A 27,910-nucleotide genomic window follows, 5' to 3' on the forward strand; every position below is an offset into this window, starting at 1 on the left:
TTCTAATAAATGCCTTATTCTTCATTATTGAAATTATTTTCATTGTATCATTCTAAAAATTTCTCATCGCAGCCTTATTTAGGAACGTAACTAATGTGAACTTAAAATCAACCATTTTTAGGTTTTAACTGAATTCGAGCTTTTTATTTCATCATCATTTTCAATAATATTTTTTGTTTTGATTTTTTTTATAATACTCCTCACATTACCACAACTTATGTTATCAAACCTATTTTTCAGAATGTTCAAAGTAAGAGAAACTACGGTACACGCTATGTCAACTAATATCTATAACTGAAGTTTGTCTGAAAGAAGTGATTGAAATGTTCTATAGCAAAGTTAGAGGGTTATGAAATTGGACAATGATTTTATATTTTATGCACTTACAGTTTTCTTAATTAATGCCCTGGGGTCGCTTTTTACGCGGGTTGTTTTTATGCGTTGTTTTGAACGGGATATTTTTACAATAACGCCGATTTGTTTTACTCGATTCGGAAGATTATTTGTAAACGGTATCAAATAAGTGCAGTATAAATATATCGAATCTAATATTTTAAATTCGGTACAACCAACCGCGTAAAAAGCGACTCCAGTGTAAGTCTAATTTTAAGCTCAAACTTCGCCCAAATGACAACTCAGTTATTGACATCCTTATATATGGGTTAACCAAATACGAAAACATCATTTATAGAGCCGCATTTCATCACAAAAAATAATTTATTCATGAGCAGACCTTATCAACAACACGAGCTAAACATTCACAACAGGCCGAAACTCATCGGCGAAGTAACCCGCATGATTGCAGCTGTCGTTTAGAGTGTCTGGCCGGCTTGGAATGAATCTGTCTTCTGGCTCTGATGTCGTCAGACTTATGAGCGACGGATCCTGCAGACTGTCGGCGTGTGTATAGTAAGACTGCGCTATCGGAAATGACGGAATCTCGGACGCCTGCCCGACGAGAGTGTTATCCTCGATGAGAGGAATCGCCGTACCATCTAAACTGAGTGACTGTTCGGTTGTTACTGTTTGCTCTTCGAGGGGGTCCCGTGATTCAGATGGCGTTGAACCAATGGTGTCTTCGAAGCGATCCACAGCTTCAACAACTGCTTGCTCCTCATCGTCGTCGTCAGTAACATCACTTCTTACTGTACTGCGGATTATCCGAGTGTAGGGAAATTTGGAACGTATGATTTTTTCTGCTCTCCTAGGTTTTTTCGAGTTTATTATACCTTGGACGGTATCTGAGGTAGCTTCCTGTAAAGAATGTGGTTAGAAAATTGCGAAATTAGAGCTCGTCGCTAACTTTACACAGAGCATTCAAGTCATTTGTACTCACTGATGCTTCCGATACGATTGGCACGTGAATGTCATGTTGTGCGATTGGCCCAACACCACCAACGATTGGGCCAACACCACCACCAGCAGCTCCTCCGAAATAATGCGCTCCATCATGGCCGTCTAATCCCAAAGGAATTTTTATGTTAACTGTCGGTACATTCCCGTAAAAATAAGGATTGTACATGTAGTTATAAAATGACTCCGCCAGCGGTCGTCCGATGTTAATTTTCACTATTCCCTGCGGCGCTCGGATTATTGGTCCATCATTATCATCCAAGGAATCAACCAGAGTAAGCCCGGTGAGTAGACCTAGTAAACCAAGGAATCGACCCTTCCGCGCGGTGCCGGGTTGCTGCTGTTGGGGTTCTTCCTGTTTGGTGTCACTTGTTAAAGCCAACAACACAATCACAATCGCTACCGGTTTTACTCGAGACAACATCTTCAGCAAACCACTGGAAACATACTGTTTGAGAGACGATTCGAACCGCCAGCTTTTAAAACCACCGCGGTAACGAGTGAAAGTGACATCCCGCATCCCGCGTTAAATAGGTAGCGTGGCTTATCAGCCGCTCAGTTTATTCAATGGGGCAATAGGAAAAATTACACATGTTGTATGGCTTTCTACGCTTTATTATCGTAGGGGTTCTCTTACACTAGAGTTGAGTAGAAATTGTAAAAAAAAGAACAACAACATTTCATCATATTAAACACTCCTGAAACTTTGTGGGGTCATCGTCATCGTCATCATTCTTGGGGGTGAGCTCAATGTAATCGACGTCAACTTCGTCATCTCGGTAGACATCGACGTCGTCGTAGATTATTTCATCGTCGGTGCGGCTCTCCATGACCTCGGCAAAATGCACCGAAACGAACCTGCAGCGGGGATGGATGCAATGATTTTTCGATGGGTTCTTGTGGCTGGAATTGACTAACTGAATGAAACCTCAGACTGTTGTGTCGGGTGATGTATGTTTGTGTATGTGTGTGGGTGTGTCTGTAAGTTGGGCAAGGTGAAACAATACACGATCACCAATTGGACCTATCAATGTCCGGAATTACGTTGACTGGGGTGGTAGTGCGGGACACCATATGCGGTCTTGCAATAACGACAGCAGAGCCGGAAGAGAGGCAAAATTTGGCGTTAGTTTCGACAATGAATGAATCTACGAAATGAAATGCCCTGACAGGACAGTTACCTCTGGGTGGTAGACCAATGGCTGCTGGATTCCGGATACTGTTGCTGCTGGTGCTGAAGGTGCAGTATCCCACGGGCGTCCGAGCGAAGAGAACCGGTTGTGCTGATTTTGAAAAATAACATGTTTGGGCTAGAGATTATTAGGATACCTTTACCTTAACCTACCCATAGAAGTTACTAGTAGTTTGCTGCAGCTTCCCGGACAGTACTTCAAGCCTTCGATAAGTGGAAGACATCAACAGTGACACGGTCGTGGCAATAGCCCACAGAAACAGACAAAGAAACGACGAAAACCACAGTCCATTCATCGGGTCCATAATGTGGTGACAGAAGAGTACCCTCATGGCGTCGAAAATGTCAAACAATGGCCTGCAGCTGGCGCACTTATCGCTAAGGATCACATTCGAATGGTTTCGATAGGCTTCGAAATGACCCTTCAGGTGATTGCGGAACAATTCACTCTTGTTGTGACACACCGCAGCCGATTCAAGATCGAGATAGGCTTGAGCGCCCCTTAAATGGTTCAAGCTTTTGTTCAACTGTGCAGCCCATGGTGAAAGTTGCAATTCCAGAGCAGTCAAATGGTAAACTATGTCTCCTCTAAGATGTTCCAAAGGTTGAAGAAGCGAAGCTTGTAATCGCTTAGCCCTACTGCCAAGGGTCGCCATTCGAGATGAAGTTGCGACGTCCTGTATTTGAGCGGACACTCGCTGCAGCTGATCAATGAAGGTCATAACATCCTTATCCGGTGATAACTGGGTGAGATCCATCCGGAACGCAGTGAGATTAACATCCGAATCGGTTAACATATCCTCCAGAATAGTCTGAATTGGAGCAGTGAATTTGATGAAGGGAGCTTCCGAAGCGGCTATCGCCTGGATGGAACTCTCCAGATGCGGGTAGCTGCGGTAATTCATGATGGAGGACACGTTAATCAAACCTTCCAGCTGGAAGGTAGAAAACGATCCTTTGTTCCGTTCGCATTCGTTTATAACATTAGCTAGCGAAACATTTATCGAAAATGTGCGATTTGGATCGGCGACTTCTACGATTTTGTCTATGATTCCATTCGGTGGTTCCACAGGGTAAATCAGTCCGGGTTTATCTATCAACTTACCCAATATTGTATAGTTTGGTGCGTCATACAATGGATTACAGATGAAGACGTGTCCATGCGCACCCAACAACATCTCAACCATAGCAAACCCCGAAAGTGCGATACTCGCTATGCAGATGATGACTGCTCCGATTATCAACGTTATTCCTGCTTTATTGTCAGCATGACAACAACCACAGCTTAACGCTCCTAATAGAATCAACGTCACCAGTAGCGTGCATATTGTTGCCGAAAGACCGGTCAACCACAGGACTTCACCAATATCTCTGTAATAATCGAATAACGAATCCGAAAAGTTACCAATCTTCGACACCTCTCCAACCAAGTTGTTGACGGTGGCCGATAAGACAGTCGTGGACGAAAAAGTCGCGTTGGTGAAATCTTCCAGGTGATTGCTAATGTGTTCTCGTGACACCAACGTAGCATTCTTTAGCTCGGTTCTATAATTTCGAAAAATAGCTCTTGCAACGGTCAATTCCTGTGTGAGAATTTTCATCGTACTATTCTTGCCAGCCTCTCCCATTGTCATTAACTTCGACAGCACAGGATCGTTCTGCAATTTCCGAATCTTCTCTATAAGTCCCGATTCCTCGAAGTTCTTGATCTTTAGCGTATCACAGAGCGGCCTATCGCGGTAACTGCACTGCCTCTGCAGCACGGAAAGCTGAATCTGTAGCTCGTCTAGGCGATACTCCGCCTCGTATGATATTTTAGCAGCTCGTGCTAGCGTTTCCTGCAGAAGTGATATCCTCCGTGATAAGTTGTTACTGCCTGCAACGAAAAATTAGCATTTATTTCATAAATTTCTATTCGAAAATACGATTGCATACTTGTACTTATATCCATGATAGATTCGAAAATTATCTCTATTCCGGTGAACAGCGACAGATGGTTTTGGACCGGCTCACCGAGCAACTTATCTATACCCTCCAAATCACTCTTGATCCTGTCAACTGTGGTTTTCAACCCTTCCAAAATTACGAACGAAATTTGCTGCTCAGTGTCCCGAAGAAAGGTTTCCACGTCGGCCAACGACGACCGCAGCACCGATGGTGTCTCATCAATTGACGAAGCAATCTGTTCGTTCGTCACAAACATCGCTATTATACTGGCTCTAAATTATGAAAATAATACTTATATGTTCCACTATGACACTTCCAAATCATATCTTACATTAGTAGAAGAATGATAATCTGCAGCGACAAGCTGAGAAAACTTCTCCGACACTTCAGTGACTCTTCCAGCGACAGCTCTTCAGCCTGAATGATGGCATCCACCGTTGGTCCCGCGTTGATGTCGTCATCTTCCCGCTTCGAGCAACCCCACGCGATCGTGTAGCACAACGGGATAAGCGAAATCAGGAAAAATATCGCAATAACGCAAATGTAGCCCGATTCGACCTTGAGCGCCTCCATGATGAGCTCCAAAAAGGAAACCCGCGTGTGAAAGGCATCCCGCAAGAGCTCTAGAATACAGTAGACTTTAATCGACCTTTTGGAAAACCCGAGCAGCCAGGGCGGACGAATCACGCCGGTCTTACCCACTGGCAGATCGTACGGTGTGATGTATGATAGGAAGATCGACAGGTAGGAGAACACGAACGTTCCTTGCTGGAGCCCGAGTGTGGGGATGATGTAGGCCTCGGATGGTACTGGTTCCGGAAAGTCCTGGGGGATGGGTGATTCAGATGGTTCCTGTTAAGAAAAAAATAAATTCCGTCATCATGTTCTACAACATTGAGGCAAAACTTACCATAATCTAATGGCAGTTTTAAACGAGTGATTTCATCCGATGATGCGCCGGCTTTGTGATTATCATCGTTTCCGTCTTGTATGCATAGCAACTGTCAATAAACATGGGAAAATAATTGCATTATAGCACAACCGATGCGGTTATATTCTTTAATCTTGTCTACTATAATGTCCGAGCTTTCAAATATAGCGCGATTTAATCGGATAAGCAACACTTCACTTTCGTGTACCTAGTTCACAGTCTCCATCATCAAGCTGCAAACTTGATAATAATATTTATTTTTCCTTAAACATTAAAATAATTCTTGAAAAATATGAAATATATAATATATATGAAACTGACAGCATGCTTCAAATGAGGACTGCTCATTTTACTAAAGAAAATATAAACCAACACTAAATTTGTAATTTAAAAAAAAAAGTTTTCTAATTTATTTTTTTTATAGAAGCTTATATAGCTCGATATAAGGCAACTTTATTTATATTTTCGTTACGTTATAACGAGTTGCGTTATATCGAAGTAAAAAAAATTTTTTTTTTATTTATGCAAGAATACTTATGGTTACTCAAAGATGCGCGAAAACCTATTTTCCATAACCTTTCAGTAGTTTTAAACCATTCTTATGCCCATTTAGAACAATTTTCAACAAGCAGAAAAAATTTTATCGATGCAAAGGTTATTCAAAGTTCAAAGATGCGCAAAAACCTATGCCCCATCATCTATAAGTATTTTTGAACCTTTCTTATGCCCATTTGAAAAAAAAAATTCAACAAGCAAAAAAAAATTCGATTGTTTGATTGATGCAAGACTGTGAATTGTTACTGAAGGATGCGTGAAAACCTATTTCCATCACCTATTAGTGTTTTTAAACCTTTCTTATGCCCATTTAAGACAATTTTCGCATTGGTTTTATTGGTTTCAAATCTTACTACAGGTATATTTCGATTTTACGCACATTCTCGTTTTTGAAGTGTGCGTAAAATCGAAGCAAGATTTTCAATATTTTTAATAACCCAAAAATTATTTCCGTAATCGGAAATTTGCAAATAAACATGTAATGGAACATCCAACTATTACGTAATGCCCAAAGAGGGGGTCGGAATGTTTGACAACCCATATAAAAAATTTCAAAATCCGAAAAATAGTTACATAGCTGGAAGGGGGGTCGAAGAAGATAATTATCTGCGTTACGTAATTAATAGACGTTCTTTGATCAGCTCTTTATGGCAAGGAATCAGAATATCTGTAAAATGCCTAAAAGGGATTACATAAAACAATGAATATGGGTGCATGTGTATATGTGGCCCACACATTTTACCCATACTAACGCCAACTTCCATTGAAAAGAGTCCATTTATTTTGCTTAAAGTTTGTTTCATTAATTGACTAAGCCGAATACCTAATAATGATAAAAATTTATTTATATTTATATATATTATATTAATTTATTTATTTTATTTTCAGAGCCAACACGGTTTGTTTTATCGATAAACTGTGTTCGGCAAAGTTGTAGATGCTAATTTCGTCCTTCAGAAAAAATAAACTCTGTAAGAAAAATTTTTAAAAAAAGTTTTTTTGATAAACTACTATTTTTATATTAATATCTCCAAGGTTAGTTAACTATGATTGTTTCACTAGCAATATGTAGTTTTCGTAGAAACAAACTGTTTTTAAAGAGTGGTTTTTTTAATGATATATGTTTCAATTTATGTTATTATAATATGTTTGTGTTGTTTTTTATTTGAATTGGTGTAAATTTTTTTGGTGTGATCTTATTTTGAAAATTACTGTCAAAACTTGTGCCAAAGACATTATACAAAGTGATATGTTTAGCCCATAAGAACATCCCAAGTAACAAAATAGGTTATATCTAAGGTTTTTAGTGCTAGATACAACCAAAACAAAAAACCTTCAATGCCGACCACGCAACTATAACAACCTATTAACAACAACTACATACACGTGTCATGGCTAGTTGGCCCAGGTTTATTGCAGTTATCAAAACTTCATATACGCTCCATCATAGGACCATATGTTTTCAAGAAGCCGATTTGCTCACCATAGAATAGCCTTGAAATTTTAACTGAGATATATTCTCCAAATCAAATGTAAAGTAATAAATTTTATCTTGGCTTCACTTCTAAATGACTACGCTATATTCCGCCGGTATCGTGAAAACAGAAAAGTGTGGGTTTTTTCCTATAACGACCGATTATTATTGTCATTTAAATTGTTTTCGTGCATGTAAAAACACATGCCGTGAAATATTCATGGTGAAACCAGCCACGAATTTTATCATAGTTATTGCGCGCCGCCGTAATTCAGTAGAAAATGAATATTTAATCAAAATTTGTTTCCTCTGAACTAAGGTGATGATGAGATAAATGCCATGATTTGTCATGTTTTGTTAAATGTATGACTTAATCTATCATTCGAATTTTAAAACTACTCTGTAGTATCGGTGATATTGTAAAATAAAATGCTGATTCAGGATTGAATTTCATAATTTTACGTGTTTTTCATTCAAGGCGACATGTTGTTCTCGAATAAACCTTCGAACGCACCCAAAATCCTTAATCATAACTGATTCTCTTAATTTGATCAGAACATAGCATATATTAAACCCAACAAGCCTATCACGGTATTCATCTGCCTAAGTTACGATCATCAAGTTTTATTTCAGCCACAATTATAGTCTGCAGGTTTTTAGTTTTATTCGGTCGTCAGAGGGACTATCATACAGCTTCATGCATATGACGGTTGGCATAGGATAGCTGTAAAAAATACTTGCGGATAATATTTTATGTCCATCAAATAAAACCAAAATATGATCGAAAACTTCAATGCATGTCAACGTAAAACAAAAACAAAACAATGTAAAGTCTTTGAAGCATTTGGATTGTTACTTGGGATCTTTGCAAAATTTCAGCTAGATGAAAAATGACAGTTGAAAAAATGTATCAAAATTGGGACGTTTTTAATTAAAATACTTTTAGTTTTAAACTCCCAGGTGGTCGCGAGGTACGACGCTGGCCTAACAAGCTTGTCGTCGTAGGTTCGAGTCTCGGCTCGGGAGAGACTGTTAGTGTCAGTAGGATCGTAGCGCTAGCCCCGCAATTGTCCTGTACACTTAACAGTCGGCTGCGAAGTCTGTGTATAAAAAACAGAAGGTCAAGTTCCGAATCGGAATGTAGCACCAAGGCTTTGCTTTACTCTTAGTTTTTGAACGATTCCAAATCAAACAAGTTTTCATTAGGGACTATCCAAAAAAGTAAGGTTTTTGTACGCGGGTTGCATTTTTCTATAACTCAAAGACGGCACAAGATATTGACCTGATTCCAATCACGTTTTTCGTTTTAGGACACAAGGTATCATATACCAGTTTTTAAAAAAATTCACAATTTTTGGTGCAAATACTGAAAATTAATAACATTGTATTTTAACCTTCAGAATGACCACTATCATATATAGACAAAGTTCAAACCTTTTGGGACGGTTTTATACGTCATTTTTTCAACTCAATTTAGTCTTTTTTAACGCGATCCCATACACATTAGGAACGTATTCCCGCGTAAAAAACCTGACATATTTGTGAACATACTTTGGGTGATTTCAGACCTCCGTGGATGAACTTTCATATAAATTCTCGAAAAATTATATAGACCGTGGACATCTTGCTACCTCTCCCTTAAGTTTTCACGTAATATATGGATAGCCCCTTATTCGTGAACGATGCTTAATTGATACAATCCTGCAATATGCATAATTCAAACAAAAAATATTGGAATTAAAAAAGTGTTTGAAAAAAGTGTGCATAAAATCGAGGGTGCGTATAATCGAGGGTGTGTATAATCGAGGTATGCCTGTACAAACATTTTTTGAAGCAATTTTTACACCAAAAACAGTTGTTGTATAATTTATTTTCAATTTCAATACATCTTAAAAAGTTACGTTATTTCGAGGTAAAAGTTACGTTATATCGAGGTTGCCTTATATCGAGGTATGACTGTATTACAAAACTTAGGATGGAGAAGTGTCTTCCATATTTTTCTTAGGGTTGAGTTTAAGATCACTTTTTCAATTTCAATTTGGAAAATCCAAATATTGTTAAATGATGTGAAAAGAAATTCTAACTTATTAATAGTACAGTTTTTCAACTATAGAGGTAAGTATTTGTCAATGAAAAATACCACTCATTAGTGGAGTCATGTCCGTTTCCCAAGAAACCCTTTCTAACCCTTAATAGGAATCCTACCCGGGAAGGTAAAAAAATAATGTATTTTCGTGATTTTTTTTTATTGTGAAGAGTAAAGTTAAATGTTCGGGTATTTCGGCTATGGAATAAGGTTTGTTTGAGGATGTGTTTTACGTGTCTTAAATGCAAATATAGTGGGTATTTGGAAGCTGGAAACGTGGATGCTCTCTCTAAATCAGTAACTAACTGGTGGTAAGTTTTTATTAGCATCTAGTTCATTAGAGTTGGCTGAAAAATTTCTTTAGCATGTGAAAATAGGTTATCTAACTTGTTACATAACCGTGAAAATTCCAAAAATGGCCAGTAACAGTTGAAGTAAAAACAGTTTTTTTTTCTTTCAATCTTAACTCGAAATGATCGTTTTTGAAAGTATTTAGTTTCTATGGCAAACTGGAACATTTTTTTAGAAAAATACAGTTAATAAATGCTTAAATACGATTTAAAAAAATTATACCATGTTAAAAATTGGACATAAAAAGACCATTTAAGGACCAACGACGTTAATGACGAATAATCACAGATCGACTTGAACTGTCCTACAGTACGGTCGCATTCTACCAACAGCTCGAGGCTTAGTCTAAGACTACCGAGAGATATTAAAATTTTGTTTTTCGCTTTCAACAGGCAATCTTTTTAAAAGACTACCTGTTGAAAGGCAAAGTAATAAATTTGTTAACGAAGTTAACGAGTGTTTAGTGAATTAATTTGGTTTGAGATATTTCTACTTAAATTCTATAGTGAAGTGAAAGTGTAGTGAAGTTGTCCAGTTATGCCTGGAAAAAATAAAAAAGCTCGCTTTGATGCGGCATCAAGGAAACGTGAGGCATCTCCTCCAAGTGACACTGAAATTTCGACTAACAGGTATGATATTCTTTCTTCTGTTGGGGATCTAGAATTCCAAACTTCTCATACTGAGCATAAAGCCGTTATGAAGAAGGTTAAAGTTCCACCTATTGTGGTATTTGTAGCAAACTTTAAAGCATTTCGATCAGAACTTTCATCTTTTCTATCGAATGTGAAAGTTAATTTTCAAATTGGTCGCCAAGGCGAAATTCGTATTTTGACCGAATCTTTTGATGGCCATAAACATCTTCTATAGTATTTGACTGAAAAGATGTATAAATTTTACTCTTTTGATGCCAAAAACGAGAGACCGTTTAAGGCTGTGTTGAAAGGTCTCTCAAATGATCAAAGTATTGATGAAATCAAAGATTGTTTGTCAGAATCACTTGGTTTTGCCCCCAACCAAGTAATTTTGATGAAACGAAAGGCAAATGCCAAAATTTTTCAAACTGGAATACACCAGGAAAATTACTTAGTACATTTTGATCGTACCAAAGTACATAATTTAAAATGTTTAGAAAAAGCACGTGTTTTATTCAACGTGCGAATAAAGTGGGAAAATTTCAAGAGACATGGAGGAATCCATAATCTTACGCAATGTCGGAATTGTCAAGCCTATGGTCATGGAACACGAAACTGCCATATGGCTGCAAAATGTATGATTTGTGGTGACACTAGTCACACGAAAGATATCTGCCCCGTGAAAGAGATCACTAATAGTTTCAAATGTGTAAATTGTGGGGGAAATCACAAATCTAATTTCTTCAATTGTCCTGTGAGGTCAAAAATTATTGCTTCTAGACAACGTAGGAATTCTAAGCAACCTGTTGTCAATGTGGGTATACAAAAGACTTTCAATGCTGTTCAGGCATCACCAGCACTTTCATTAGCAGGTGTGTTTGTAGGTAATCATTTAAATTCAGATAACAAATTTCAGAAAAATAATCCTGTTCAGGCAACATCAGGCTGTTTATATGCCAGTGTCCTTTCAGGTAATATTCCAAATTCAAACAGTAACAAACCATTCGTGTTTGGTGCTGAAAAGTCAGCCAGTATTGATTTAGGTAGTCCAACTCCAGAAAAGATTGAATACCTACAACAATCCATGCTGCAGCTAATGTCCGTTTTGTTGAACTGTAACTCGATGTACGAGGCTGTTCAAGAAGGTATAAAATTTACAACTAATATTGTGATCAATCAAAGAAATAGTTATCGGTTTCCGTTATACTCTACTAAATTTTTTGGAAATAAATATTGAAATTCAGTCCGCAAATATATATTTCGACTGTGACGTACAGTCTTCCTCAGTGCTTATGTGGACTGGTAAAGAGCAAAGCGTAAATCCTGTTTTTTTTATATTTGTAGTAGGTAAAAATGAAAATTTAGCACCCTTAATTGGAGTTAGGTAGGGAATTCTGCGGTCGATTGTTTACCGTACCATGTCTGGGGTTTTTGGGAAGCAGATTGAATAGCCATGAGGGGTGATTACCTGCGTCTTTATTGAGAAGCGTGCATGAGTGTTGTTTATAAATTTCTAAACTTTCAGCTACGTCTAATTTCCATAAATTATTAACGGGGCGGAGGAGGTGAATGTTATCCGAAGTTAGTGGATGTTCCTCGTTAAAAATATGTTCAGCCACTTTTGATTTGAAATGGTGTGGTGGGGCATTTGTTGAAACTTTACTTGCTTTGGTCACTTCTGCGAAATGTTCTTTGAAACGTATCCGTTTAGGTTACGTTTAGTTTGTCCAATGTAAACCATGTCACAGTGACTGCATGCAATTTTATAAATTCCAGCTTTGTTCAGGGTATCAATAGGGTCTTTGGTAGACCCTAATTTTGTTTTGAGTTGGGTATTTCTACTAGTGTAGACAATATCCATCCCAAATTTTTTAAATTTTGAACGAAGTGGGCGTGTCAAGTTAACGTCATATTCAACGGCTACCCTTTTCAGATCTTCTGTTATTGGGGTGAGTGTTGTAAAAGATTTCCGAATTTGAGCACGCTTCTTTTTATCAACAATGGCTTGAATAATACTTTCATTGTAGCCATTAAGTTTAGCAATTTCGAAAATATATTCCAGTTCCTTTTGCTTGGCTACTTCACTTAGAGGTAAAGTTTCCATGCGGTGGATCATATGATGGAAGGATGCCATTTTATGCTGGAAGGGATGGTTTGAAGTGTTAGGTATTACCCGTTTTGTATTCGTGGGTTTCCGATAAATTTCAAATTCCAAGTCCGTAGACTTTCTGACTACAACGACGTCCAAGAAAGGGAGTCTGTTGTTAAGTTCTTTTTCAATTGTGAAGTTTATATTTTTATGAGTATTATTAAGGGATATGAAAAAAGTTTCAAGATCCGCCCTTTTCAAAATACAAAAAATATCATCCACATACCTCCACCATCGAATCGGTAAGATGTTCCTCTTCTCTAATGTACTTTCTATATTTGCCATGAAGAGCTCACATAGAAAGGGAGAAAGGGGATTCCCCATTGGTGCCCCTTTAGTCTGTTTGTAAAATTTACCACGAAATGTGAAGTAGTTTTCTTTCATGCAAAGGCGTGAAAGTTTCAACAAACTGTCAACTTTCTTTTTCCAAGTATTATCAAAATATTGGGAAAGAAGCCAGTCCTCTAAAAGGTTTAAGGTTTCATTCACTGGAACGCTAGGAAATAAGGCCGTAACGTCAAATGAAACCATTATCTCATCAGGTTGGATGTTACCCGAGGATCTTAAATTCTCAACGAAATCCCCGGTGCTCTTTACTGATCGACTTGGAAATTTATGGGGCATGGCTTGAAATTCTTTTACCAGCCATTTAGCCAATTTTTCTGTGGGAGCCCCTACCGCTGAGATAATTTCTCTCATTTCATTTCCAGGTTTGTGAATTTTGGGGAGACCCTTTATTCTTGGAAGAACTGGATTTGAAACACGAAGATTTTGTAACGCATTACCCAAAACGGGTTTGCATTCTTTTATTGTATTTTCTACACGTTTTACCATATCAGCAAGAGGATTGAGTCGCAGTTGCCAATATGGACCTTTATCAATTTTTTGGGTTATTTGTTCATCATAGTCAGACTTGTCCATGATGACGGTTTTGTTCCCCTTATCTGCTTTTAAATAGAAAACAGGTTTTTTACGTAATTCCTCAACTGTCTTTAAATCAGACGAATTCTCATGACGTGGCAGTGTCTTAGTAATTTTTGAAAAAATTTGGTGTACTTCACCAGTTTGTTCTGTGGAAAGTTTACAACTGTCCATCCCAGCTTCTATATCGATGATCGATTGTTCAATATTGGGTCGTGAAGGAATTGCGAAATTTAGGCCCATATTCAGAAGATTTTGCTGGGGTTGTGAAAACTCGTACGAAGACCTATTGACCACAAAGTCGTCAATGAGGTGTACTTTGGCTGTCTTTCTACTACTGTTATTTCGTAGAAGCAGTTGATTTAACTTTTTCAATCCCAATTTTCGTTTTCTTTTCCCTTCACACTTTTCGGCTACTTTAACTTTAGTTAGAAAATTTTGAAATTCAAAAGGAAATTCTTTGGCAAGTTTTAAATGAAGTGAATAACATTCCAGAGTTGTGGAGCTAAGTTTACTATAAAGAAACTTGATGCTACTTTTCAAACACTCCCGTTCCATATGTTTTATAATGGAGGGGGCTATAGGACTTTTAACTTTTACTCTATGACTCGTGGGAGTGACATGATATTTCAAACAATTTTTAAGAAAGGAAATAGATTTGTGGATACCCGCAATGCTCTTTTTTAACTTTAAAAACCTATTTGGCTCATTTGGCTTGGATGCCATTGTCAAATCTAGAAAATCTATAACGAGCGTCTTAGCAGAGTGATTGAGATCAATCAATGAAAGAAAACTACTGCACATTTCGTGGTAAATTTTACAAACAGACTAAAGGGGCACCAATGGGGAATCCTCTTTCTCCCTTTCTATGTGAGCTCTTCATGGCAAATATAGAAAGTACATTAGAGGAGAGGAACATCTTACCGATTCGATGGTGGAGGTATGTGGATGATATTTTTTGTATTTTGAAAAGGGCGGATCTTGAAACTTTTTTCATATCCCTTAATAATAACCATAAAAATATAAACTTCACAATTGAAAAAGAACTTAACAACAGACTCCCTTTCTTGGACGTCGTTGTAGTCAGAAAGTCTACGGACTTGGAATTTGAAATTTATCGGAAACCCACGAATACAAAACGGGTAATACCTAACACTTCAAACCATCCCTTCCAGCATAAAATGGCATCCTTCCATCATATGATCCACCGCATGGAAACTTTACCTCTTAGTGAAGTAGCCAAGCAAAAGGAACTGGAATATATTTTCGAAATTGCTAAACTTAATGGCTACAATGAAAGTATCATTCAAGCCATTGTTGATAAAAAGAAGCGTGCTCAAATTCGGAAATCTTTTACAACACTCACCCCAATAACAGAAGATCTGAAAAGGGTAGCCGTTGAATATGACGTTAACTTGACACGCCCACTTCGTTCAAAATTTAAAAAATTTGGGATGGATATTGTCTACACTAGTAGAAATACCCAACTCAAAACAAAATTAGGGTCTACCAAAGACCCTATTGATACCCTGAACAAAGCTGGAATTTATAAAATTGCATGCAGTCACTGTGACATGGTTTACATTGGACAAACTAAACGTAACCTAGGGATACGTTTCGAAGAACATTTCGCAGAAGTGACCAAAGCAAGTAAAGTTTCAACAAATGCCCCACCACACCATTTCAAATCAAAAGTGGCTGAACATATTTTTAACGAGGAACATCCACTAACTTCGGATAACATTCACCTCCTCCGCCCCGTTAATAATTTATGGAAATTAGACGTAGCTGAAAGTTTAGAAATTTATAAACAACACTCATGCACGCTTCTCAATAAAGACGCAGGTAATCACCCCTCATGGCTATTCAATCTGCTTCCCAAAAACCCCAGACATGGTACGGTAAACAATCGACCGCATAATTCCCTACCTAACTCCAATTAAGGGTGCTAAATTTTCATTTTTACCTATTACAAATATAAAAAAAACAGGATTTACGCTTTGCTCTTTACCAGTCCACATAAGCACTGAGGAAGACTGTACGTCACAGTCGGAATATATATTTGCGGACTGAATTTCAATATTTATTTCCAAAAAATTTAGTAGAGTATAACGGAAACCGATAACTATTTCTTTGATTGATCTCAATCACTCTGCTAAGACGCTCGTTATAGATTTTCTAGATTTGAACTAATATTGTTATGAAATTGAAATTCAGCAATGATTTTAAATAATGCTGTAAACTTTCTAAATTGGAATGCTCGCTCTTTAAAAGCGAAAGAAGATGAATTTTTCAATTTTTTAACAGTCCACGATGTGCATATTGCAGTTGTGACTGAAGCGCTTTCAAAGCCAAATATTAAACTAAAAAAGAACCCAAATTACATGGTTCATAGGTTTGATAGAATTGATGTTGCCGGTGGTGGAGTTGCAATAGTTATCCACCGTCGTATAAAACATCGTGTTTTACCCCATCTTGAAATCAAAGTTATCGAGAGTTTGGGAATTGAAATTGAAACAAGTATTGGCATTTTATTTATAGCCGCAGTGTATTTGCCTTTTCAATGCACTGGTTAGCGAAAAAATTATTTCAAGGGAGATTTACAAAAACTCACAAGAAATAAATTTAAATTTTTAATCATCGGTGATTTTAATGCGAAACATCGATCTTGGAATAATGCTCAAAGCAATTCCAATGGAAAAATATTGTTTAATGATTGCTCGGCTGGATTTTATTCAGTTTTATTTCCAAATGGTCCTACATGTTATTCTTCTATCAGGAATCCATCTACAATTGATTTGGTACTAACAAATCAAAGCCATTCATGCAGTGATTTATCAACTCATGCTGACTTTGATTCTGATCATCTTCCCATAACATTTTCTATTTCCCATGAAACTAAGAAATAGTTATCGGTTTCCGTTATACTCTACTAAATTTCTGCTGCTAAGACGCTCGTTATAGATTTTCTAGATTTTTCCCATGAAACTATTTTAAATCCCACTAGATCTGTGTTCAATTATCACAAGACTAATTGGGATAGATATCGTTCTACGATCGAGGAAAATTTGAATGATGATATTATTTTACAAAATAGTGCTGACATTGACAGAGCATCAGAAAAATTTAGCAGCTTAATACTCAATGCCCGGAATTTATCAGTTCCTAAGGCAAGGGTGAAATTTAATGCACCAATTATTGACAGTGAACTTCAACTTCTTATACGTTTGAAGAACATACGGAGACGTCAATACCAAAGATCTCGTGATCCTGCTTTGAAAATTATTTTTCAAGAATTACAAAAGGAAATTAAACATAGATTCACTCTCTTGCGAAATGAGAATTCCATGAGAGAAGTTGAACAACTAAAACCTTGTTCAAAACCTTTCTGGAAGCTCTCGAAGGTTCATAAGAAACCCTCGAAGCCCATTCCAGTCCTTTAAGATGGTGATTGCATTTTTCTAACGAATGAACAAAAATCTCAAAAACTTGCTCAGCAGTTTGAGAGTGTTCATAACTCCAATTTGAACGTAGTAAGTCCTATTGAAAATGAAGTAAACCAAAAGTATGTTCAGATCACCACCCAAGAATTTCTTTCCGAAGAGGTATTGGAGACAAACTTGAATGAGGTGCGAACTATTCTCAAAAAATTCAAAAACATAAAAGCACCAGGAGATGATGAGATTTTCTATATCCTCATCAAAAGACTTCCCGAAAACTATAAAACTTCAAGCTTAGTTTATGAAGCCGTGACGAGGTGCACTTTAAATGGTTCAAACCATCTTTCCATTGCCATTGATCTTTTGATGCAAATAGATTTTCGATTAATCCACCTAAGAGTGAGATGAAAATTTGATTTTTCCTTATTGCTTGTTAAGTTAAGTTTTAATAAAAGTTGAAGGTAGTTTTATGTAGAAAAACTTTGCTGATGACACTTTGGTTCTATCTCATGAAAATCGACAACATACGGGTAGTTTTATACACAGACATTGGTAAAATTTCCAAAAATCAAAAAAATACAAAAATATAGGAATAGAAGGTTTGACTTTCAGGCTTAGAAAAAAAAAATTCTCCCTCGTCCAGACGGGACTCGAACCCGCAATCTCCGTTGTCTCCGGCAAGGTGTTTTGGCCAATCAAACTACTGGGAAAGGTATAACTTATTCTGAGCGGAAGTCGAATCACCCTCTACTATTGTGTTCCCGTATCCCAGCACGCCATGATGAACTGCACACACTGCCCTGTGGGAGTTTTTTTGTAACTGAGAGAGTGGTCTCTTCACTTTGGCTTAGAATGAGTTATACCTTTCCCAGTAGTTGAATTGGCCAAAACACCTTAGAGTCCCGTCTGGACGAGGGAAAAATTTTTCTAAGCCTAAAAGTCACACCTTCTATCCCCGTTCATTTTCGCATTCTCGAAAAACTACATAAATTGCCCGCTTTACTAAACTTGAAATGGAAGTCAAATGACAAAAATGAAATTAGTTCGTAAAGTAAATCTAGACTCGAAAGATGGAGGTTAGTACTAGCTATCATAGGTGCTTTCACTAGTGTCTTGCAGCCTCTTGGAAACTTGTGCGCTTACCAAAAAAATCGTTTTTAGCGTTTTTCATGTCGTTTTCTTCAAATATGTACAAAAGCGAAAGGATCATTGATTTTTCATTAAAAGTACAAAAATCATTTATGTTTACGGCACCGTACATCATTTAAATAGAAAAAAATCAATTTTTACTGAAAATAATTACATTACATAATCACTAGTTTGTGTTAAAGCCAAGATTTTTTTACAAAATCAGCAGCATGCTTTACGTTTTTACGCAAGCTGTCTGAAAAAAAAAATCACAGCTTTGCCAAGTATTTCAGTTTGAAAAGGTGCATTTTTTATCACAACGGTCATAAAGCAGATTCAAGTTGAACTCAAACCTGGAAAAAGGTTACTTAACTCAACTTGTCATGAGTTTATGCCAGCACTGATTTATGAGACTTTATTAGAATTATTAGATTTTAGAATTATTAGATTAGAATTATTAATAACATCAAGTGAAGGTTTAACTATGAAATTCTGTAAAAAAAACACCCTGAAAAGTTTATGAGCTACAACGCTCTGAGAGAAGAGTTGGTTTATGTGCAAATGCCATTAGTAAAATACTATTGAATTTAAAAAAATGTCCAGTTCTCTTAGCCAAATACGCCTGTTTAATTATTGATATCGAAAAAGGTCAATTTGAATATTGCCAACAGGTCATTTTGACTGGAAACACAGTGGTACAGAACAAATTAAACGATCATGGAATTTTCGAGTTTTTTGAAAACTCGATTCGATTTTCTCCAAAACTCAAGTTTTGAACCATACTCTATGTAGAAGTTGCTTCCTATAAGTAGGTGTGTGTGTGTGCGTGTGTGTGTGTGTGTTTACAATTCATCTCCCACTGGCTGGCAGTGCTTTTATGGAAAAAAAAAACCTGAAATAATCCGCCTAGTGGTGCAGAAACCTTTGTTATACTAACTACCTACTACTTTATACTTATCAGACCAGTAAACCACAAATCGTATACCAACGTAAGTACAATTCCAATAATGAATGAAACGAATTTATTGTTGTCACTGGAGTTGTCACTGGAGTATATGAGTGTTATTTTTTCGATCACAAACCAATTTTTGAATGCTAGTTAGAAGCAACTCAATTTTTTTCTTGAAATAATCGAACGTGAGGAAACAGTAATAGATAACAATGATGCTCATTTCATACTAGAACAGCAAATATGTATGTTAGTTTAATGCAGTTCTTTTTTTTAAATCCCCATAATCCAGGTTTAAATATCACTTTCGCTTAATTTTTAGAAATCGCAGGACCTAGAATTATGAATCAGCATTTTTTTACGAATTGAAGCAAATTTCTGCAAACCTGCTCTCGAAAAATTATAGTTCAGAATTATACAGGAAAAAAACTATTCATGAAAGATGTCAATTTAATTCTATCTCAAATGCATTATCTGAAAATGAAGGTTTTTTTATGACATTTGTGAATTTTGGATACTCAGAGTATAGTCGAGAACATGATTCTTTTCGAAGGTCTAGGCTGTATGATAAAATTCGAAATGAAGACTTTATAAAACTTGCTGCGATAACGAGAAGCGGAATAACATGGATACTCTGTTTGCACTTAGTCTTAAATTAGAAAGCAATATATATATATATATATATATATATATATATATATATATATATATATATATATATATATATATATATATATATATATATATATATATATATATATATATATATATATATATATATATACGACACCTCTAATCAGCTGGAGGAATCAGCTCTGAACTCGGAAGACGATGATTACTTCATCGACGAGGAATTAAATTTTCACGTGGTAGAAGAGCCACGTCGAAAAATATAAAAAGCGATAACAATTTTGTACCTTATATAATAATTCAAACCTCGAAAGGTGAGATGAAATTTTTGATCGACACGGGAGCGAACAAAAATTATATTTCACCCGAGCACGTAAACATTGAAAATTGCAGAACTGAGAATGGAATCAGGGTAACGAATATAAGTGGAACACATAAAATAAACAAATCAGCTTCTTTTGATCCATTTCAGATCAAGAAGAAATTGAAATTTTATATTTTTAAATTCCACAAGTTTTTCGATGGATTAATAGGTTACGAGTCATTAAGAGACTTAAATGCTCAAATCGACATTCGTAATAATTCCTTGAAAATCGGACGAAAAACAATAAAAATGCAAAAAAAAATTCCCTGAAGAGCAAGCAATTAACATAAATGAACAAGAATTTCAGTACATCGCACTGAAAACCAAAAAGAACGGTGATTTCATAATAGCGAATGAAAAGAAATACAATTCATTCACTATTTTACCTGGTATCTACAGAAGCAGCAATAATAAAGCTTTTGTAGCGATTCAAAATTTCTCAAAATCTTCACAAGAAATAAATTCGAGTGAAATCGAAATGGATGAGGATCCGTTCGATTTAACCGAATTGCCAAAGCAAATAAACATGACAAACTATACCTTTCGTGACGACCACATGAATAGGGAAGAAAAACAAGCCCTCGAAACGGTGATCGATCAGTACAGAGATGTTTTATACGTGGAGTCCGACAAACTGTCATTCACACACAAAATAAGACATAAAATTCGAACGGTAGATAGTATCCCAGTCCATACGAAATCATATAAATATCCCTACGTTTATGAAAGCGAAGTACAAAAGCAAGTTAAAAAGATGCTAAACGATGGAATTATAAGAGAATCAATCTCACCATACACCTCACCCGTATGGATAGTCCCGAAAAAGGCAGATGCATCTGGTCACAAGAAAATTTCGTTTAGTGATCGACTACAGAAAGCTAAATGAAAAAACTATCAACGACAAGTACCCCATACCCGAGATTACCGACATCTTGGATAAACTGGGAAGGGCTACATATTTCTCAACTATTGATTTAGTTTCTGGCTTCCACCAGATCCAGCTGGCAGAAGAAGACACAGAGAAAACAGCATTTTCTGTGAACGGAGGAAAGCACGAGTTTACTCGCATGCCATTTGGGTTGAAAAACGCCCCGGCAACTTTTCAAAGGGTAATGGACTGTATACTAAGAGATTTAATTGGAGTATGTTGTTTCGTCTATATGGACGATATAATCATATTTTCCAGTTCACTTCAGGATATAAGCGATGATTACTTTATTCCGTGCACTGAGAGACCAATCAACACATTCAGGACCCAAATTATTTTTAAAATCGGAAAAATAGAGATTACGGCATATGAACAGATCTTTCCCAAATTTCACAGGCACATAATAGTCAAACAAAGTTATACGGAAGAAGAAATAGTAGAAATATTAAAGCGGACTCTTAACCCCAGAGGTTCAAGTTGCCTCGAAATTCCAATCTCTTTAGTTCAATTAGTTCAAGAAACTTACCGGAAACATTTTTCAACTAATAGCCCCTACAAAGTTTTTATTTCAGAAACCCTTCTAGAGGACATACGCCTAGATGAACAACAGGATGAAATTGTGAGGGAAACTCATAATCGTGGCCACAGAGGAATCAAAGAAAATAAGAACCAGATAATGCAAAAATATTTCTTCCCACAACTTGATCGAAAGATTAAAATTTTGATAGATTCCTGTGATATCTGCAAAAAAGCCAAATATGACAGGAAGCCACCGAATTTGATAAGAAAAAGCATTTTCGGCAATAACCCTTTCGATCGAGTCCACATTGACATATTCTTTTTAAAAGGTCAAAAGTGGCTCACCATAGTCGATTCGTTTTCCAAATTTGCAAATGCCATACCTTTGGAAACTAGAACAATAGTGGACGTAAAAAATGCTATTACAGAACACATTAGACAATTTGGCAGACCGAAGACTATTGTGAGTGACCAGGAACCTTCTTTCAGGTCTATTGATTTCATCGGATTCCTTAACGACCTAGGAGTCGAGTTACATTTCGTGAGTAGTTCAAATTCAAACGGTATTGTAGAACGGTTTCATTCTACCCTAATCGAAATTTATCGAACAAACAAAATTAAATTCAACGATTTGTCTACAAGAGATCAAATTAATATCGCCGTCGATATTTATAACAACAGTTTTCACACCGCTATAAAAAATTTACCGCGTAATTTGGTATTCAATCATTCGGGCTCGACAAACATGGAAGAAATTTCGGAAAAATTTAAAAGCTTGCAATCAGCGGCTAAAATCGAACTGGATAAAAGGAAAGCTAAATATGAACAACAAAATAAAGATAACGAACAACCTGAACAATACAACCCAGGCGATGCTAAATACATTAAAATTTCCCAACGAATAACTAAAGACGTAAACCCTTACAAAATAACTACCATAAAAGAGAATAACGATCTTACATTTAAAGACATCAATGACGTAAAAATACACAAAAACAGAATAAAAAAAATAATCGTTTAAATCAATAACTTAACTCTCGTTACAGATTAACTTACATCATCCTAATACACGGCACAAAATTTAAAGAAATATCATATAATAATGGCATAATTGCCATAAAACTAAAACAAGTTAGGATAAGAATAGGGTTTGAGAGAGTTATACACAAAATCAATATTAAATCCATTGCAAACAACATTGACTACATAGAAAAAACGACAGAAAACCTGAAAATAATAGATCATCTCAGAAGGACCCTTGATTACAAAATCCAATACGCAAGTGGAAAATTGTTGAGTTTATATCCCCGCAGAAATAGAAGACGTCTCGGCTCCGGGTGCGCCTAGGCCGGTCGGTCGTGGTGTAACGTATATATATATATATATATATATATATATATATATATATATATATATATATATATATATATATATATATATATATATATATATATATATATATATATATATATATATATATATATATATATATATATATATATGTATATATATATATATATATATATATATATATATATATATATATATATATGTAAATATATATATATATATATATATATATATATATATATATATATATATATATATATATATATATATATATATATATATATATATATATATATATATATATATATATATATATACGTTACACCACGACCGACCGGCCTAGGCGCACCCGGAGCCGAGACGTCTTCTATTTCTGCGGGGATATAAACTCAACAATTTTCCTCTTGCGTATTGGATTTTGTAATCAAGTATCCTTCTGAGATGATCTATTATTTTCAGGTTTTCTGTCGTTTTTTCTATGTAGTCAATGTTGTTTGCAATGGATTTAATATTGATTTTGTGTATAACTCTCTCAAACCCTATTCTTATCCTAACTTGTTTTAGTTTTATGGCAATTATGCCATTATTATATGATATTTCTTTAAATTTTGTGCCGTGTATTAGGATGATGTAAGTTAATCTGTAACGAGAGTTAAGTTATTGATTTAAACGATTATTTTTTTTATTCTGTTTTTGTGTATTTTTACGTCATTGATGTCTTTAAATGTAAGATCGTTATTCTCTTTTATGGTAGTTATTTTGTAAGGGTTTACGTCTTTAGTTATTCGTTGGGAAATTTTAATGTATTTAGCATCGCCTGGGTTGTATTGTTCAGGTTGTTCGTTATCTTTATTTTGTTGTTCATATTTAGCTTTCCTTTTATCCAGTTCGATTTTAGCCGCTGATTGCAAGCTTTTAAATTTTTCCGAAATTTCTTCCATGTTTGTCGAGCCCGAATGATTGAATACCAAATTACGCGGTAAATTTTTTATAGCGGTGTGAAAACTGTTGTTATAAATATCGACGGCGATATTAATTTGATCTCTTGTAGACAAATCGTTGAATTTAATTTTGTTTGTTCGATAAATTTCGATTAGGGTAGAATGAAACCGTTCTACAATACCGTTTGAATTTGAACTACTCGCGAAATGTAACTCGACTCCTAGGTCGTTAAGGAATCCGATGAAATCAATAGACCTGAAAGAAGGTTCCTGGTCACTCACAATAGTCTTCGGTCTGCCAAATTGTCTAATGTGTTCTGTAATAGCATTTTTTACGTCCACTATTGTTCTAGTTTCCAAAGGTATGGCATTTGCAAATTTGGAAAACGAATCGACTATGGTGAGCCACTTTTGACCTTTTAAAAAGAATATGTCAATGTGGACTCGATCGAAAGGGTTATTGCCGAAAATGCTTTTTCTTATCAAATTCGGTGGCTTCCTGTCATATTTGGCTTTTTTGCAGATATCACAGGAATCTATCAAAATTTTAATCTTTCGATCAAGTTGTGGGAAGAAATATTTTTGCATTATCTGGTTCTTATTTTCTTTGATTCCTCTGTGGCCACGATTATGAGTTTCCCTCACAATTTCATCCTGTTGTTCATCTAGGCGTATGTCCTCTAGAAGGGTTTCTGAAATAAAAACTTTGTAGGGGCTATTAGTTGAAAAATGTTTCCGGTAAGTTTCTTGAACTAATTGAACTAACGAGATTGGAATTTCGAGGCAACTTGAACCTCTGGGGTTAAGAGTCCGCTTTAATATTTCTACTATTTCTTCTTCCGTATAACTTTGTTTGACTATTATGTGCCTGTGAAATTTGGGAAAGATCTGTTCATATGCCGTAATCTCTATTTTTCCGATTTTAAAAATAATTTGGGTCCTGAATGTGTTGATTGGTCTCTCAGTGCACGGAATAAAGTAATCATCGCTTATATCCTGAAGTGAACTGGAAAATATGATTATATCGTCCATATAGACGAAACAACATACTCCAATTAAATCTCTTAGTATACAGTCCATTACCCTTTGAAAAGTTGCCGGGGCGTTTTTCAACCCAAATGGCATGCGAGTAAACTCGTGCTTTCCTCCGTTCACAGAAAATGCTGTTTTCTCTGTGTCTTCTTCTGCCAGCTGGATCTGGTGGAAGCCAGAAACTAAATCAATAGTTGAGAAATATGTAGCCCTTCCCAGTTTATCCAAGATGTCGGTAATCTCGGGTATGGGGTACTTGTCGTTGATAGTTTTTTCATTTAGCTTTCTGTAGTCGATCACTAAACGAAATTTCTTGTGACCAGATGCATCTGCCTTTTTCGGGACTATCCATACGGGTGAGGTGTATGGTGAGATTGATTCTCTTATAATTCCATCGTTTAGCATCTTTTTAACTTGCTTTTGTACTTCGCTTTCATAAACGTAGGGATATTTATATGATTTCGTATGGACTGGGATACTATCTACCGTTCGAATTTTATGTCTTATTTTGTGTGTGAATGACAGTTTGTCGGACTCCACGTATAAAACATCTCTGTACTGATCGATCACCGTTTCGAGGGCTTGTTTTTCTTCCCTATTCATGTGGTCGTCACGAAAGGTATAGTTTGTCATGTTTATTTGCTTTGGCAATTCGGTTAAATCGAACGGATCCTCATCCATTTCGATTTCACTCGAATTTATTTCTTGTGAAGATTTTGAGAAATTTTGAATCGCTACAAAAGCTTTATTATTGCTGCTTCTGTAGATACCAGGTAAAATAGTGAATGAATTGTATTTCTTTTCATTCGCTATTATGAAATCACCGTTCTTTTTGGTTTTCAGTGCGATGTACTGAAATTCTTGTTCATTTATGTTAATTGCTTGCTCTTCAGGGAATTTTTTTTTGCATTTTTATTGTTTTTCGTCCGATTTTCAAGGAATTATTACGAATGTCGATTTGAGCATTTAAGTCTCTTAATGACTCGTAACCTATTAATCCATCGAAAAACTTGTGGAATTTAAAAATATAAAATTTCAATTTCTTCTTGATCTGAAATGGATCAAAAGAAGCTGATTTGTTTATTTTATGTGTTCCACTTATATTCGTTACCCTGATTCCATTCTCAGTTCTGCAATTTTCAATGTTTACGTGCTCGGGTGAAATATAATTTTTGTTCGCTCCCGTGTCGATCAAAAATTTCATCTCACCTTTCGAGGTTTGAATTATTATATAAGGTACAAAATTGTTATCGCTTTTTATATTTTTCGACGTGGCTCTTCTACCACGTGAAAATTTAATTCCTCGTCGATGAAGTAATCATCGTCTTCCGAGTTCAGAGCTGATTCCTCCAGCTGATTAGAGGTGTCGTACTCATCCTCGTGGTTTTTGCTGAATTCGCTTTCTTGTTTTGGTTTGGTTTCGTGGTTGTTCACCTCCGTACGGGACTTTGCGGTTTTCATTGAAACGTCGTCGTCCACCGGTGAACCTCTAGGGGTTTTAAATTTCCCTGATCCGTTCGGTTTCGCGTTGAACGTGTTACCGTGCTTGTTGTTGCTGTTGTTGTTGTTGTTGTTCGTGTAGTTGGGTTTTGTATTCGTCTGATTACCGTTGTTGGAATTTGAAAACGGTTTTGAATTGAATGAATTGTTAGAGGTTGAACTGGAATGTTTGTTAAATTTTTGCCTGTACGCGGCATTCGCGTATTGCGTTGTTATAGCGTAGGCTTCTTCCAATGTTTTTGGTCGATAGCTCCTCACATGCATAGACAATTCGTCTGTGAGGCCATCTATGAATCTAGTAAGCGTCATCAAGCTTACTAAATTGTTTATTGCCTTAGTTGCATTCTGATAATCTTCCATCGTCGCCGCTGTCGATTTGATAGCGGTGTCGATGGTTTTGATTTTATTATAATACTCAGGAATTGTCTTTTTCCCTTGTGTTATGTAAAATAATGATTGGATGTGTGACGTAAGGTCACGTCTATCCCCGTAGGAATTCAAAATCACCTCTTTAATTTCTAGCCAGTTGTTCGGGTTGCCAGCAGCGATCAAAATCTCTTTGGCTTCGCCCGTAATTTTATTTTTCACTGCCCTGACTAATTGGCTATACACTGGTTCATCTCGGTATCCTCTAAAAAGTTCGAGAGTATTTTCCGCGTCTTCCAGCCATGCATGGGTCTCTTTTTTATTTCCACTAAATGTTGTTAGATATTTGATTGGGTCTGGAGTCCTGAATTGCATAAAAGGATCATCCGCCTTCTCTTTTAAATTTCTGAGTTGTTCAATCAACTCATTTTGGTTCTGGGTTAAACTTCTTATGTGCTGAAGTAAACCCTCAATTGTGATTGCCGGTTGTGGGGCTGGTTGAGGAGCTGGTTGTGGCTCTTCTTCATAAAGTTCTGGGGCTGCGAGATCTGGTGAGATCATTAAGTCGCGCTCGGCCATTATAATAAATTAACTTCGTTTGCTTTGTATTGCGTATAGATTTGTTGTCAGTATTCACTTACACTGCACTTTCACGGTTAGTTGTTAGTTTTGTTTTTTCACTTTGTGATATTTCAGGTGTCCGCTTACCGCTGGTGGGGGCTCGCACCTCTGAATTAGTATGGTTTTGTTTGTGTTAATCTTAGAAAAATGATTGTGGTTACTTACAGGAAGATTACTGCTTTCATCTCCTGGAGTCTTGGTGTGAAGTGACGGATGGATGGGGTAGGTTTCCAAATGGCGGGATCGGTCCTCTGATATCCGCAAGTCCTTGATGTTCACTCAGGGGTTGTTCTTGCTGGGTGTATCAGTTGTCTGCCATAGACGTGGGCTGTTCCTCTTTGTAGAACTCGGTGACTGTGATACTAGATATTCACTCTGTTAACACTGTTCACTTTGTCTAACCACTTGGCCTTGCGACTGCGCCAATTATGCCGTGATTTATCGCGGGAACTAAAAAAAACTTTATTACTACGATTAACACTTTAATGTTCGATCACTACTGAATTACACACAAGACTGAATTGAAAATTAAATCTAGTAAGCTTAAATAA

At 36.3% G+C, this 27,910-nt stretch overlaps 2 protein-coding genes across 5 annotated transcripts; both read right to left on the bottom strand.

Annotated features, from left to right (window-relative positions):
- LOC129723766 (uncharacterized) lies at positions 1-1,996 on the bottom strand. The gene is made up of 2 exons (XM_055678176.1): positions 1,337-1,996; positions 1-1,254 (listed from the first exon to the last, which is right to left on the bottom strand). The coding sequence occupies exons 1-2, from the start codon at positions 1,871-1,873 to the stop codon at positions 751-753; spliced, it is 1,041 nt and encodes a 346-aa protein (XP_055534151.1). The 5' UTR covers positions 1,874-1,996; the 3' UTR covers positions 1-750.
- LOC129723765 (prominin-1) lies at positions 1,948-27,799 on the bottom strand. Of its 4 annotated transcripts, XR_008727815.1 has the most exons (9): positions 27,525-27,798; positions 5,403-5,493; positions 5,191-5,344; positions 4,824-5,130; positions 4,481-4,764; positions 2,699-4,421; positions 2,535-2,636; positions 2,272-2,434; positions 2,073-2,211 (listed from the first exon to the last, which is right to left on the bottom strand). XR_008727815.1 is itself a non-coding variant. In XM_055678173.1 (8 exons), the coding sequence occupies exons 2-8, from the start codon at positions 5,403-5,405 to the stop codon at positions 2,037-2,039; spliced, it is 2,748 nt and encodes a 915-aa protein (XP_055534148.1). In that variant the 5' UTR covers positions 5,406-5,493; positions 27,525-27,799; the 3' UTR covers positions 1,948-2,036. The 4 variants fall into 4 exon arrangements, 3 of the variants coding, with proteins under 3 accessions (XP_055534148.1, XP_055534149.1, XP_055534150.1); XM_055678173.1 differs by lacking the exon at positions 2,272-2,434 and having other exon boundaries at positions 1,948-2,211; positions 27,525-27,799; XM_055678174.1 differs by lacking the exon at positions 2,272-2,434 and having other exon boundaries at positions 1,948-2,211; positions 4,824-5,115.
- Positions 27,800-27,910: the final 111 nt, after the last annotated feature.

Source organism: Wyeomyia smithii, chromosome 2, assembly GCF_029784165.1.
Source record: "Wyeomyia smithii strain HCP4-BCI-WySm-NY-G18 chromosome 2, ASM2978416v1, whole genome shotgun sequence".
Taxonomy (NCBI): Eukaryota; Metazoa; Arthropoda; class Insecta; order Diptera; family Culicidae; genus Wyeomyia; species Wyeomyia smithii.

What these genes read in the sequence shown, in the direction of transcription:
- LOC129723766 (XM_055678176.1), bottom strand. Translation starts at nt 1,873, where the DNA reads ATGCGGGATGTCACTTTCACTCGTTACCGCGGTGGTTTTAAAAGCTGG. An exon ending in CAATCGTATCGGAAGCATCA is followed by an intron (nt 1,255 to 1,336) that starts GTGAGTACAAAT and finishes CATTCTTTACAG; the next exon opens with GAAGCTACCTCAGATACCGT.
- LOC129723765 (XM_055678173.1), bottom strand. An exon ending in ACCGTACGATCTGCCAGTGG is followed by an intron (nt 5,131 to 5,190) that starts GTAAGACCGGCG and finishes GGTCGATTAAAG; the next exon opens with TCTACTGTATTCTAGAGCTC. An exon ending in TATCATGGATATAAGTACAA is followed by an intron (nt 4,422 to 4,480) that starts GTATGCAATCGT and finishes TTTTCGTTGCAG; the next exon opens with GCAGTAACAACTTATCACGG.